Consider the following 15,330-nt stretch of genomic DNA (forward strand, 5'->3'; position numbering starts at 1 on the left):
TGGGAGGAGGTTTGGGGTGCGGGGGTGGGGGTGGGGGCGGGCCAAGCGCCCCGGCGGCGCTCAGAGCGGTCGGCCCGGCTCCTGCGCTTCCTGAGCCCGCGCGGCGCCCGCCCGGAGCGCGGGGCCCGGCACCTCCCGGCCCGGGACGGGCTGAGGGCGCGGCGGGGCGGCCCGGCGGCCTCCGACGGCCGGGGCGGAAGACCCGGGACCCCGCCCGGCCCCTCCCGCGGGCGGGGCGGCCCCGCGCCGGCTCCTCCCCCGGCGCCCGGCGCCCGCCACCGGCCCGGGATTCGTCGCCGCGCGCGGTTCCGCAGGTGGCAGCGATGGCCCAGTGCTGAGCGCCCCGCCATGGCCGGCGCCCCCGGCCCGCTCCGCCTGGCGCTCCTGCTGCTCGGGGCGGTGGGCAGGGCCGGCCCCCGCCCCCAGGTGAGACCCGCGGACCCCGGGGAAGGGGGATGCAGGGGGCGCGGCGGGCGGCGGGCGCAGGGTCCTGGCAGGGGCGGCCGGGACTTGAGCGAAACTCCACGGCCTCAGGCGGAGGGAACCGAAAGCCTCGGGGGAGTAAGGACTGGAGAGTTGGGCGCCCTGGGCTGGGTGGCCGAGCTGGGGGCTTGGACGGCGGACCACTCTCCCGGCCCCGGCGAGGCGCCCGCTTCCCCGCCGCCGGGGCCCCACTCCCGGGCATCGGCTGCCCCGCGGCCACCGTGCGCGGACTTGTGCGCCGCAGCTCTCTCCCCAGACCACTTTCCCAACTCCTTCTCCTCCGATAGCTGGGTCTGCGGCCCCGGGACAGCCCGCGACTCGCCCCATCCCCGACCTCACCTCTCCCACTGCGCCCGGACCCCTTCCCCGCAGTGCCAACCCCCTCAACCCGCCCTCTTGGTCAAAGACCCTGAGAAGGTTCTGGGAGGGCGAAGAGGGCCGGGGGGTGGACACCCAGCTCCATTCCCCGCTCCCAAGCCCCCCAGCACAGCCTTTGAGTCATAACCCTAGAGACCCTGCGGTGGCAGCTTGTTGTCCTTCCTTGTGACCTCCCAGATGGAACTTGAGTGCCCGCCTCCCCCCAGCCCCTGCAGCAAACATGCAGGAGGCTCCCTGCTCCTCTAGAAGCAGCCAGGCCCCCCTCACACACTCTCACCTGACCCCCCAATCCGACCCCCCCAGGTTGACAACACATACCAGGGTGTGTACTGGGACACACAGGGGCAGCCTGGCCACCTTGGCGCCCTCAGAGAACTGACTGCAGGTGGACCCCTGCAGCCCTCACTGTGGTCCTCCTGTCTTTCCTGCCCCAGGCTCGCAGGCTGGGGGCTGTGGTTGGCATGTTTTGGAGAGGGCGATTGTCCAAAGATGCTGTGAGATGCTTGAGCAGAGAGGAGGCACAGGCTGGGGTGGACTGTCCTGTGTCAGGGAATCGTGTCCGCCCATTGCCTCCCACTCCTACCCCCAGACCTAAAGAACCAAGAGCTTTGGGCAGTGGGCCTGTGCAGGCCTTGAAATTTGTCCCAGGCAGCAGGTTGAGGGGCTTGTTGAGGGCCCACTTTACCCCTGGCTGAGAACCCAGATATGGACAGATGTGCCTCCCAGCTAAGGTGCTAGCCCAGTTTCAGCCCCTAAATTCTTTTCTGGACTCATTCTCTCCCTCTCCTTGTCCCTCAGTCCAGCTACTGCCCCTAGCCCCAGGGCACACCCTCCCTGCCATGGCACCTTCCCCCAACACCCCAGCCAGGCCTCTGCCTCCCTGGTGTGGTTGGGATCTTTCAGGAGCCAGGACTGCAGACCCATTATGTGCTTCTCTGTCACCTTTACCTCCTCCAGGCTGGGATGGGGTGGGGGTGGAAGGCTCTGCTCCCTGGTCCCATCCTGCTCCAGGTCAAGTTTGCAGACCCCATTTGGATTAAGGGAAGAGAGGAAGGGGAAGTAGAAAGGTTCTGGAAGCTGCCCATCTTCTCCCCAGAGTTCTCTCTCCCAGAGGTGTTGGGTGTCTTGAACCTGCCCTTTCTTCGATCCCCCTTATTTCTTAGCCTGGGTCTGAGGCAACAGCTGAATGTCCTGGGGCCATAACAGGCCTGGGGTGGGAGAGCAGGGCAGCAGGAGGAGACAGACTGTGAGCAGGGAGGGTGGAGCTTTGGGCGATGCTCTTGTTGGGGGGCCCTGAGCATCCCTGGCTGCCGCAGAGACCTGAGCAACAGGGCCTTTGAGGTTAGACTGCAATAATTGTGACACAACTTGTGTCCGTATATAAGACTCTAAAAAATGGTGGATTTTGCATTCTACTTTCTGTTCATGAGGTTGCAAGACTAGAGTTACTCCCTCCATGTCATTGATAGGAGGACAAAAGCTCTGAAAAAGAGAGTTCTCTGTGTAAGGTCACCCAGCATTTCAGGAACAGAGAGGAGAAAGGGGCTCAGGGCTGGGCTGGTGCCCAATACCCGCTTACCCAGAGGGACTGAAGGAAGAGCACAGAGTGAGCTGTCCTCCAGCAGGTCTGGCCAGGCTGGAAGCCACTTCTCTGCAGGCAAGGAGATGGCTGAACTGACCTCTGAAGAAGGGGACCTAGGTTTCATTGTTGCTGGGAAGGACCATCCCCTCCCCTCTTCCCTACCTCCCCAAGAATCCTGTGAGGGAGCTGTCTACCGAGGAGACAAGCCTTTGACACCTCAGTTTAGAACAAGACATAGCTGGGTTCAAGTATCAGTTCTGCTATTAGCTGGTGATCTTGGGTAGGACACCCAAGACCATCCCAAGCCTCAGTTTCCTCATCTGTAAACAGGGATCACAAGCTCTACCACGTGGGGTTTTGGAGAGGACTGAGACACTGGCACCCTGAAGTGGCAGCTTTAGTCACTGGGGAATCTGGAAGCCTTCTCCAGGCTGCAGAACAGGGCTCGGAGAGGGGTCGTTGGTCGCCCCGTGCCTCCGCACTCTCGGGAAGGGTGGCTGGAGGCCAGGTGTGTAGCCATCGGCGTGTACTTCGTCGTGAGCTGGGCTCCCTCCTGGACATGGACCCCGGGTGGGGGCCGGGGCAGGAGCAACCAAGAAACCCCATCCAAGGCTGCCCTCGGATGACTGGTGCTGAGGAAAAATAGGCTCTTCCTTAGCTGCAGCCTGCCCCTGGACAGATTCCTCTCTGTGTGTGTGATGGAGAGATACAGAGATGCAGAGATAGAGACAGAGACAGGAAGAGAGAGACAGACCTGGGGGGATGGCGGGGGCCTCTACGAGCCCCTGTTTCTCTGTATTTGTACATGACACTGTGTGTGACAGTCTGCCTGTGTGGGAGTCATTTGTGTGAAACATCTCAGCATGTAGTTGTGTGTCTGACAGTGTATATGTGTTTGTGCCCCCGTGTGAGATAGTGTGTCTATGGAAAGATCCATGTGTGTGTGTGTGAGACACCTTAGTGTGTGAACAGATGTCTGCCAGTATGTGTCCGTGTGTGGGTGAGACAGAGTGTGCTTGTGACAGAACATGTGGCTCTTTCTCTGTACGTGTGTGTATGACAGTGTGAGCTGCATATATGTCAGTCAAGGGGTCCGAGTGTGATGTGCGCATCGAGGGGCAATGTCTCAGCATGTGAGTCCGTGCCTGACAGTCTGTGTGTTTGTGCATGTGAGAGAGACGCTCTGTGTCAGTGTGTCAGTATGTAAGAATGTCCTGGATGGTGTGTGTGATACTGTGTGTGACAGTGTATCCGTGTGAGCATTCTTATGCATGTGGGCATGTGTGTACTGTTTTCCTTGCCCTGCCCTTCTGCTCAGATATTTAAAGCCCTTAAGAGAAAAAAAGGAGTCAAAGAGCCAGGGATCGGGCTGCCCCACCCCTGCAGGGCTCCGGGGCCAGCTGGGATGCTTTGAGCTCTGGGAAGAGGGCAGAGGGGGAGGAGGCTAGTGGTCCTGGGAGGAGCTGCTGGGGAAGGTGAGGGGCTGCACCAGGCTGGGGGGTCCCGGGAGTTGTCCTGGAGCCCTCTTTCTCCTTTGGGGATGCCCTTTTCAGTTTTTCCCACCTCAGTGGGCCAGAGAGGCCAAGGTCTTGAGACCGACCACTCTATGTCGTTCTCCTTTTAATACTGCCCACTTGTGCAGGGCTTGATGATTCGTGAAGATTTTCACCTGCTTTATCTTGCTGGCTCTGTACAGTAACTCTTTGAGAAGGATGATATGCCTATTTTACAGATGAGGAAGCTGATACCCCAAAAGATTACAGTGTGTCCCATCGGTCCCACAGGACCAGACAGAACTGGCATTTAAACCAAGGACTTGTGACTCTCTGTCCAGTGCTCTCTCTCCTGCACACCACTCTCTCCTGGCATCCTCTTTCTCACCTCCTGCTTCCTCCCCAGACTCCTGAGTCTGCCCCCTCCTTATTGTAAGCTCCACCCTGGGTGTTGTCCCCATTTGCCTTCATCCCACTCAGAAAGCTCCCATGAAGCCTGGCAAGTCCCGATTCTCAAACCTGCCAGCTTGCCCTCACCCTGGTCCCTCAGGCCCCCTGCAGCTGCCCTGTTCTCTGGGCCAGCTCTGCTGCCCTGTGAGGGGCAGGGGCATCGCCACTGTGTCCTCTCCACCACCCAGCACCCCCGGCTCCACCTCTCCAGGCTTGCTTCAGGGAGAAATGTCACAGGAGGATGAAATGGGGCGGGGGTTGGTGGACAGGGCCCTGCCCCTCCTCACAGTTCCCTGCCCATGGGCATGGAGTCCCGAGTGTCCCCTCTTGGCTTTGCCACTGGCTCTGGTTGCTGCTGGAAGATGTCACCAATTGAGCAGAATGATTGGTCCTTGGGTATGAAAATATGTTCATTTCCTCCTTCTGGGACTTTGTTGATCCTAGAAGTGTGAGAGGGGAGGGGCCCAGATTCCCCAGGAAGCCAGGCTGCCCAGTGGTGGTCCACTCTGCCAGCAGAAATCCTGAGAACCGCTGCCAGTGTCTGTGCGTTTTCCACGTGCCAGGGGCCGTCCTAAGCATTAACTCACTTAATCCTCACAACAATCCTGGAGGGGTCGGGACTCTTATTATTCCCATTTGGCAACATGTGTAGGCTGAGGCTAGGGGTTAAAATGCTTCTACAACATCACAAACTTTATGGGGGAGCCAGGATCAGGCCCTGATCTGAGCCTAAAGCCAGGGCTGTTCACCCTCCCCTGTGTCACCGGGGCACCGTTGCACTGGGTGGGTCCCAGCCTTGTCCCAGACTGGAGCCTCACATCTGTCCCAGGTTGTGCTCTCTCCCTGGGCCAGAAAGTCCTCCTGGACATCAGCTCAAGGCTTTCCTCTGCTTGCCGGAGGATGACTGTCCCCACCTCTGCACCTTTGTCCCTGCTGGGCCTTCCTGCTGAAATGCCCACCCTCCAACCTTGCCAGTACAGTCTTGGCACCCCCAACTCCCACTTCACCGGAGCTCAGTCTGCAGGGTCCTCCTGCTTTGCATTGACGCTGAGCCCTGCGCCGAGCACTTTCACCCACGGCCTTCTCTGTTAGGTCCTGCAAAGCGTTTGACTCCACCTCACCCCCAAGTAGTCTAGGGACTCTTTCAGGCCAGGGCTCTGTCCTTTATCGTTGGGTTTCCTATGTCCACCCAAACCCCCTGAGCACCCAGAGCCTGGCACAAGGCGTGGCTTCCATAAACACCAGGTCGGGGGAGATCAGAGGTGTGACTAGTTTGTGCTGTGTGTGTTGCTGTGAGGATGAGCACATATGGGAGACCCTGCACTGGTGCAGGAAGAAGGCAGAGGACCCCTATTGTCAGGAAGCTCTCTATGTAAGGGGAGACACAGCGCCTCCCTCAGGGAGCCCCAGTCTGAAGGAGACACAGCCTGTCCTCAGGGAGCCCCCATCTGAGAGAGACACGGCCCCGTCTTCAGGGAGCCCCGGTCTGAAGATAGTTTTGTGTTTGAGGGTCCTCAGGGCAGGTGACAGGGCTGCCTTTGTCTTGAAGCTCTCTGAGGAGTTGGTGGCCAGGCTGGCTTCCTGGTGGTGTCCTTAGCCTTTAACCCCACCCCAACCCCCACCTTGAGACTTCTGGTTTCCATGGGCTTTCTTGTCACCACTCCCCACCCCAAACACACCTTCTGCTTGGTCCTGTTCCCAGCAGCGACCTTGCTTCCTGCCTGCTCTCCTCCTAGAAAAAGATCAATGGGCCTTTCTGCCTGGTCCCTCCACCCTCCTACCACCAGCAGTTGCTGCTTTTAGGGGCAGGGAGGAGAAGGAAAAAGGGTGGGGTCCCCCAGGACCAGCTCTAGTAAGACCTGTGCCGAGCACTCAGTTGTAACTAAACTCATGGCACTGCTTTTGCTGTCGTTGTGGTTGATTCCTTCTTCTTTTATTTATTTATTCATCTTTTAAACAAATACACTTGACCTTTGCGGAAAAGCTCAGTCCTTCAGGTAGGCCCACCTGCAGCCTCAGCACACCTACTCCAACAATGTGGCTGGGGCTCAGGCAAACTTGGTCCCCTCCCTGGGGCTTCCTCTGCAGCCGGGGATGAGCACATGACAACCCGTGTCTTTATGGGACGTGTCTTATAAACCAGGACTCAGCTTAAACCAGGGCAGGATTACCCAGAAACCAGATCCAGCGTGTGCTCAGGGCACTGCCGTCAAAGGTGCAAGCTTCCAAAATGAAGCTATTTTAATTTCAGCACACATGTAGTTTTGTGACTTCAGAAAGTGAAATTTTGTTTTAAATTATGTATAGGCCGTAAATTTTATACAAGGAGCTCCCTGGTCATTCCAGCATCTGCAGCCTCTAAATGAGGAATATTTATACTCTTTGGCCTATTCAGGAAAAAGTACAAATAAAAAGAAACCTAGTCCCAAGACATATCTAAAGGATGTACACAAAAATGTTCGGAAGGGACAATTCTCACTCGAGTGGGTCTGTTTGGGTCTCTGTGCTAAAAAGCCAGTTCTGTTACCTTACCTGAAAATTGAGGTTCATCTCTCCCTACTCACAGATGGGGGACCCCTCCCATCGCAGGCCTGATCTCCATGTTCTGGAACTTTCCTGACCCCTTCACCCCATGTCCTCAGGACTCCTCCTTCTCCAGTTGATAGAAGCTGAGCTGAACATTTGATCTGAGTTTTATGTTGGAAGGGGACACTTGGGGGTTGTGTAGTCTCCCAGGTAACATGCTTGCATTTTGCTGGGGGGATGCTAATGGCGTAGTATTACCAGGTTCTGTGGCGCTGAATCCCACCACGCCCCAGGCCCTCCAATGCTCCATCACAGGCACTGATCTGGGGGACTCTGGGTCCTAGCCTTAGCTCTGCTCCTTGGCGTGCTGTGGGACCTTGACTGAGTCCCTCTTCCACTCTGGGCCTGCATGTCCCCTTCTAGTTGAGGAAGTGCGACAGCCTCATAGGCAGGCTGACTGGGCACTGGAAAGGAACACGTGGCAATAATGAAGCCAGTGGGCCCTCAGGAACTCTCTCTTCTAGGTGAGGCCAGATGACACCTGAATGAGATACACACTCTCCCCTCCCCCCTCCCCCACTCACCCCCGACAGCATCCATTCAGTAGACATTTGCTGGGCACTTACTAGACATCAAGCTGTGCACTGGTCCCCTGGGAGGGATAAAGACATCAAAACATCCACCTGGAGCCCCGCTGTGGTGCTGAGCTGTTCTCTCCCACTGTCAGAGATGGCCAGTGCCTGGTGGAGTTTGGGGATCTGAGATCCCCTGGAGATCAAGAAACCAAAAGGTAGAGGGACGTGAGTAGACAAGGGACTGGCTGGACCCACGGGGCCCTCATTTCTGCCCTCCTTCCAGGGTGCCACTGTGTCCTTCTCAGAGACACTGCAGAAATGGTGGGAATACCGACGCCAGTGCCAGCGCTTCCTGACGGAGACTCCACCCCCAGCCACAGGTGAGTCCAGGTGGGGCCCTCACCCAACCACCTCCTGGAGGCTTTGAAGGGCCCCAAGGTTGGGCATCATTTGTCCCTCTAGGATGCCACATCAGTCCTATGCTTCCATCCCTTTGTCCATTCTGTTCCTTCACCCAAATGCCTTCCTGCCCCCTTTCCAACTACTGAAAATTCGCAGGATCTTCAAAGTCCAGCGGGAGTACCACCTCCTCTGTAAATCTTCCCCAAGGAATGAGGTGGTCTTTGGCTCTTGCCCATTGGCTCTGCAGTCAGCCTTGGGGTGCTGTCTCATTGTGGCCTTATTCCCGCTCGTCCCCAGCTGGGCCCCTCAGAAGCAGGGACCTGGGCTTTCCATTCTCCATCTTCCTGAGCACTTTCCAGCCTGTGCAGGGGCTGGAGCCCCAACCAACGTATTTACAGGAATAAATGTTTTGGGGGAGTTTGTGGGGTTGTTTAAAGAGCACAGGATTGGAGCCAGATAGGCCTGAGTTCAAGTCCTGGCCCTGCAATCATAACACAGTGACATCAGTAAGGTTCCTTCAGCCTCGTGAGCTCCATTTCCCCTGCATCTGCGATGTCTAACTTAAGACTAGGCCTCTAGGGATCGTGTGTGGAGCATACACTTACTAAGCTCAGGAATGTACATCACATACACTGTTTACCCCCACAAAGCCCTGTGGGTTTGGGATCACCCCATTTTACAGGTGAGGAAACAGAGACAGTAACTTGCTGAAGGTCCCACTGCTGATAAGTGGCCGAGTCCCCTTGCTTGGTACCTGCCGGGTAGGGAAAGTGCTTGGCACATAGGAAGCACACGGCTGAGGCTTCTGCCCTGCCAGCCCTGGAGTGCGGAGGGGAGGGGAAGTGCCATGGCCAGGCCAGGACTCAGAGACTGTTCCCCCTGCACCAGGCCTGTTCTGCAACCGGACCTTCGACGAGTATGCCTGCTGGCCAGACGGGCTGCCGGGCTCCCTCGTGAACGTCAGCTGCCCCTGGTACCTGCCCTGGGCCAGTAACGGTGAGTCCCCTCCCCACTCCACAGACCACCCTTCCGCTCCGTATCCAGGAGGCCTGGGGCGGGGTGTGGAGTAGCAGGGCACTGCTATCTTTCCCTGAGACACAGCCCTCTCCATCCCAGAAGGTCCTTAGGCCTCCTAATGGGCAGTCTGCCTGTCTTTTATTATGGAAGGGGAGTCGGGGGTATAGGTGTAACTGGGTCTGAGGCCTGTGCTGGCAGATGCGGGGGAGGTGAGGTCTGACTTAAGAGAGAAATGTGAGCCCCCCTCCCATCCAGTAATCAGGAAAGTAGCCAGATCCTGGGGGTTGGGGGGGGGGGGTTACCCAGAGCATCATTACTCTGATGTATGTGTATGATGTATGTATTTATGTATGACGTGTGTGCGTGATGTGTGAATGTATGATGTATGTATGTACAACATTAGTTTGTGGCTGCCACCTACCAGGTAGTGGCACCTAGCCACCTCCTGACTCTTTAGGGGTTCACTGATCAGATGAGCCCAGATGGGAACAGTGATCAGGGCATTGGTGGGGTTGTCCCTCAGGCCCTCCCCAGCTCACTTCTGCCTGCAGGGGACACCCGGCGCTGGGAAGGGTATGACTGGGTAAGTGAGAAGGTCATTGGAGTAAGAGACCTACAGAGGTTGCAGGGGGAGATCTGACTGTGTGGGTAGTTAAGGCGTCGCCCCCGCCCCCCCCACTACCCCCCATCTATCCCAGGCTCACAGGAGACCTGCACCTTAGCCTCTAGGAGCTCACAGTCTCAATAAGAGAAAAAAAGACACTCTCTTATAATAATAATAACAACTCATGTATAGTGCATACCTACTCTGTGCTAAGTCCTTCCCTAAAGGCAGGGTTTTCATTTAATCTTTACAACTGCCCCATGGATATGCTTTTTAGACAAATGAAGAAACTGAGGCCCCAGAAAGTTTCTCACTCACTCCAGATAACGTGGTAAATGGCAGAGCCAGGGTTTGAACACAAGCTCTTGACCACTCTGCCTTGAAGGGGCCTGAGACCAAGCAGAAACCAGCCCAGAAGCAAGTGAGAGAGTGAGGTCGTACTATGGGAAGCCAGCAGTCTTCCTGGAGGAGGCGGCCCCTGAGGGGAACATCAAGGCCCCTGGCAGGTCCTGGCGGGAGCAGACAGGACTCCTCAGGACACTCTCTCCTCCGCTCTCCCAATACGCCCGCCTCTCTCCAAGGTGCGCAGGGAGAGCCCGGCCCTGGAAAGAGGCGGGCACCTGGGTAAGACACATGGGGGATTAGTGGCCCCTCACATGGCACTTCTGTGGCCCATTGTAAAACACTTTACATGCGTCCCCTCAATCAATCTTCCCAACAATCCTGTGGGACAAGGACTTTCATTGTCCTCCCATTTTGCAGAGAAGGAGACTGGGGCACTGAGATGCTAAGTGCCTTTTCCAAGCTCACACATGTAGTAAGTAGCAGACCCAGGAATCCTTCCAGGGTCTGCTTTAGTCAGTGTGTTTAATTGCTATATTGGACTTCCTTAAGTGTGCGTGTGCGTGTGTGTGTGGGAGCACCTGTGTGTGGCCCTGGGCGCGGAGACAGGTGAGTGGCCTGGGCCTCTGCTGGCTGGGCACACCCCTGGGGAGGGCAGTGAGCTGCCTGCCCTCTCCCTATAGACGAAAAAGTTGAGCCTTACAATCTAATGGTTCTGTTTGCCGATGTTCTGAGTGGCTGTGTGATGAGCAAGTTCCCTCTCTGCCTCAGCATGCTTTATCCCGTGGAGATGGGGTAACACCAGGTGATGGGGGTGTTGGGAGGGTTGCAGGTCCTTGAAAAATGGTAGCTGTTAATTTTTTCCAACCACCCTACATACCTCCTCCACCTCTTGCAGTACACATACTTTCTCTGCCTCCCAAAGGTTTGGGACTGGCCGCTTGGCCAGCCTGGGCTGGGCCTCTAGACCCCAGGGAGCCGGGCGCAGGACAGGGCCCATCACTCAGCACCAAGCCGCCCCCAGCTCTGCCTGCTGCTCACGGCTCCATCCATCACCTTTAATTTTATTTGAGCAGGAAATAGGTCCTGGTGGTGCCCGTTTATGAGCGAACACAGTTTTATTGCTTTCTCTATGAAGATAACGGCCACTGCACAGGCCCCCTGCCAGCCTCCGCTCCCCTCTCCCGACTCACCAGGCTAATTCACTCCTTTTTGATACCTGGAATCACCGACTCTGCCTCCCTCCCCGCTCTCTGTGAGCTAGGGACCCACAGAGTCACCCACCGCAGGATCCCATAGCATAATTGCTGTCTCTGGCCTGTCCTGATTGTCCCCTTGCCAAAGGCTGGCACTGGGGGCTTCTCTGACCCTCACCCAGCACAAGTGGGAGCAGGAACTTTCTTCTGGAGTTCTGGAGCTTTCTTGGGTTGATCAAGGGAGTAGCCTGTGGAGAAACTTCATAGTGTGAATTAGGGGTGGGGAGAAGGAAGCAGGGTGTCTCAGGCAGGGTCCTGGCAGAAAACACACCCAGCTGGGAATTGGAAGAGATTTTAATGGAGAGGCCACTTACAGAGGCTGGGCAGCTTAAGGGGCCAGTAAGGCATGTAAAGTACCAAGGACCACAGCAGTGGGAAGCTTTAGCATCCCTAGACCTGCGTGGAGCAGGAAAGGGGCTATGGGGCCCCCAGGAGAGCTGGAGGTCATGGTGACAGAGAGGCTACTCAGCAGCTGTGGCCACAGAGAGGCAAAGCCAACTGCCAGAACCTCAGAATCAAGGCAGGAAGGGAGCAAGGGAGAAATACCCCAGCCTCTCTCTCCTTCCACCCTCCTACTTTCTTCCTGTGCCTCCCATTGGCCAAATGCAGGAGAGGGCAGGGAGCCCAGGTGATGCTGTCCCCAGGGCAGCCTTCTGGGTGCAGAGCAGGGCAGAGGAATGAGCGACCAGAGAAAGAATTGTTTCCCACAGTAAGAGGGCACTGAGTGAGGTCTGTGTCAGGAGCCAGGGATGCCAATGAGACCTTAGGGGTGTGTGAGTGTATGTGTGTTGTGCTGAAGGGGTGTCCCCTCACCACGGGGCTGAAGAGGTCAGCTCAGTGGCTCAAAAAGTGGTGCTAAGGGAAGTCAGAGCCACCTCTTCTGCCCGGGGTGTGGCATCAGGAAGGCTTTTGGAGAGAGGTGACATCGAGGCCAGGCCTGAAAGAACAGGCAGATGGAGAGGGGGGAGGGAGGGTCCTCCAGGGAGGGAGGACATGCAGGCAACCCCTTGGAGACGGGCCAGGCCTCAGAGCTACACAATGTCCCAGGGAAGCCAGCCGAGCCCTCAAATTCAGACCCCTCTCATGCAGAATTTGGGACTCCAGCTTGCGCAGAGAGGGCAGGAGCAGATGAGTCCAGGAAGGCAGGTTTTCAAAGGAGATGCCTCGTGTCAACAAGATTCTCTGTAAACCTGAAGGCTGGAGAGGCTTCAGAGAGCCGGCTGCCGCCTGAGGGCCCTCCAGCAGGCTGGTTTACCCACAAACAGCTGATCTGCTCGCTACAAATCATTCCGGTCTCATTAGCTGCACCCCCTCCTGGTCTCTACCTGTTTTGTTAGCTTAGTTCTAATTATATGAGAGTCATAAAATGCTTTTAAAATAGCCCATAACTCACAATTCTTGGAAACTCTGACAGGTGCCTCCCTTGAGTAATGTTGAGCCGGGAGCTTTCACAGCAGGCCGGGGTTGCCAAAGGGAGATGGAGGCCCGCGCGTGGCCCCGGAGGACTTCTGGCTGAGGTGGTGTCCTCAGCTCCAGCCACAGCCTCAGGGAAAGAGTGCCTTTTCGAGAAACTGGGGTGGGGCAGCAGCAGGGCTTCCATTGTGACCGTAGTTTGAAGGCCTACTATGCACCAGGCGCTGCACATGCTTTTTTTCCTAATCCTCACACCGTAGACCTGGGAAGTCATATTGTTCCCATTTTACAGATGAAGAGACTGAGACCTGGGGAGGTCTGCCTAAGGTCCCATAGCAGATTGAGGGCAGAATCAGGATTTGAACTTGAGTCTGTCTAGTTCCGACCCTCAGCTCCTTCTGCTACGTCATGATGTGAGGCTCTACCCCTCACCCCCACCCCAAGCTGATGCCTTCAGTTGGGCCCCTGCCTTTGACCCTCTTTCTACTACTTTGAGGAGGACCTGTGACTCCCTCTCTGAACCCCAGCTTCCTGGTCTGTACCACGGGGGCCCAGTAGTCCTCCCTGGCTGCTGTGGTTGCCAGGGTGCAGGAGCTAATGGATTCATGAGCAGCTCTCCACAGCCCTGAGTGCCCGCGTCCACGTGGAAGGGCGGCTGTTAGCTTGATTACAGACGCCGCTGCAGTTTCCAGGAGGGGAGGTGTTTAATTGGGGGTTTTATTTCCAGCACAGGGTCTGACTTAATGAAATATCCCTGGGCCTCCTGGCATGAGGCCGGCTGCCTCCTAGTGTTGACAAGAGCAGAGCCAAGCCCCTGGCTGTGATTTACCAGCAGCTTCTGGGCCAGATAAAGCTGGGCTGATATGCAGGACTGTGCCCAGACCCACCCCACCTGCAGCAAAGATGGGTGTCTGGGGACCACAGGCCCAGCCAGGAACCAGCCCTGGCTTTTAATATTGGCTGCTAATGAAGATAATTGGCAGACACACTCACATAGGCTCCCTGAGCTTTTCAGGCACACAGTGATCCCTCGACACTAGGGCAGTAACACACACGTCTGTGCACACAGCTCCCCCACCCCTCAGCCTCCCAGCTGATCCTAAACAGAGGGCCTTGGAACGGTGCAGGCTGCCAGGGGTCTGTACTGGCAAGAGGACCTGCTGGGAGGACACTAAATGTTAGCAAATCCAGGCCCAGAAGAAGGGCAGAGGAGAAATGGTACGTGGCCATTGTTGACTGTTAGCAGCAAATTTGGCTTCTGACGTTTAGCCTCTGGAGGCAAACAGCTGGAGGTTTGAATCCTGACTTTGCTACTTCCTGGCTGGATGATCTTGGGCAAGTCACTTGGCCTCTCAGAGGCTCAGTTTCTTCATCTGTAAAATGGGATTAACCTTGCCTACCTTGTAAAGTGGTTGTGATGTTCAAAGGTGTCAGGCATACAGCAGGTGTTCAAAAACAGATTCTGAATGTATGGCCTGCAGAGAGGTGTGTAAGGGGTATGTGTAGGGAGGGAACCAGCAATTGTGAGTGCCTACTGTATGCCAGGCCCTATGCCAGCTGTGGCAAGTGGGTATTATTCGAGTCATACACCTGCTGGCTGAGTCCTGGGTAAATGGGCAGTTCGAACGTTTGTGTCCCATTGCCTTGTCCTCTCCCTTCCTGGGCCCATCTGCCTCCTCTTTTCTGTCAGCTTCCTCTCATCAAAACAGACTCCCAGAAAAGGTTCTGGCATCAGTCTCACTCCCCATGGAGTCAGCCCAGATCCCCATTATTGCTCTGGGGTTATCTACCGCTGGAGACTGGTTTGGCCTCATATCAGACCCCTGCTGAAGAATTCCAGGCATACACACAGCAGATAAAAGGGGCATCCGGGGGCCTGAGATGAGCCCCTCAGGTTGCTAAAATTAGACCATGTCACCGTCCAAGGTGGCGGGGTTGTCTGCACTGCAAGACATGCCAATAGTTGAGAGGAAGGTGATAGGAGAGAAAGGGTTATTTATTACAGCTTGCTAGCAAGGGGGAAGATGGCTGACTGATGTCCAAAAAAACCATCTTACAGAACAAAGACTGCAGGCCAGTTTTATATATGGGGCTGGTCTCTGGGTCGGGGAGGCATCTGATCTCCATGGGGGCAGACATCTGGTCTTAGTTCCTGGTAGTCTTTCGTTTTACTGGATATGCATCAGAGACCAAAGCAATGCCCTGTACCCTGATCTTTCAGTTGTCATTGATGATGCCTATTAGCATAGACTCTGCCCGGGGGTCATCGCATTCCTAAGGAACTCAAAGAACAAAGTTGTCAACTTATAGCAGCTGGGAGGGGCCATAAAATCTACAGAGCATGTCTGGGTTAGTTAATCAGAGGTCATTCAAAGTTACAATATGGTTTCTTTTCTACAGTATGGCTTCCCTTATGTCAACCTTGTGTTGAGCCGGTATCAACCACATGCCTCTCCTTCTCTCTCTTTGTCCTTTGCCTGATTTCGTTCATAAATGCATCAGGGCGCTACTGGGATGCGGCTCTTCTCACTGCCGGAAGTCCTGCCATTACATTTTCAGGTTTTTGCTTCTCTACAAGATAAAGTCTCTTAAAATGCAGTTTCTTCTAGAAGCAGTGATGCTTTGAGCTGACTTACCCCACTGTATTACCAGACAGTTTTGTCTCCTGAAGAGGGACCAGGTTCGGGGTTTGTTTCTGAAAGGGAGGCGGAGAAAGGAGAAGCGCTGGGTCAGAGTTAAGGAAGGGCAAAGGTCCCACCACAGGCCCTGCAGGTGCCTGACAGTGTGGGAAGAGGGCTGTCACCAGATC

General features: G+C 55.9%; 1 protein-coding gene across 1 annotated transcript in view; it reads left to right on the forward strand.

The window, feature by feature from the left end:
* The first annotated feature begins 283 nt into the window (after positions 1–283).
* The window catches only part of GLP1R (glucagon like peptide 1 receptor), a 39,173-nt gene continuing 24,126 nt past the window's right edge, over positions 284–15,330 (forward strand). The window contains exons 1-3 of the mRNA XM_023624877.2: positions 284–426; positions 7,771–7,867; positions 8,778–8,885. Of these exons, the coding sequence (XP_023480645.1) occupies positions 349–426; positions 7,771–7,867; positions 8,778–8,885 (283 nt within the window). The 5' untranslated portion in view covers positions 284–348. The remainder of the gene's footprint in view (positions 427–7,770; positions 7,868–8,777; positions 8,886–15,330) is intronic.

The sequence above is a fragment of the Equus caballus genome, chromosome 20 (genome assembly GCF_041296265.1).
Source record: "Equus caballus isolate H_3958 breed thoroughbred chromosome 20, TB-T2T, whole genome shotgun sequence".
Taxonomy (NCBI): domain Eukaryota; kingdom Metazoa; phylum Chordata; class Mammalia; order Perissodactyla; family Equidae; genus Equus; species Equus caballus.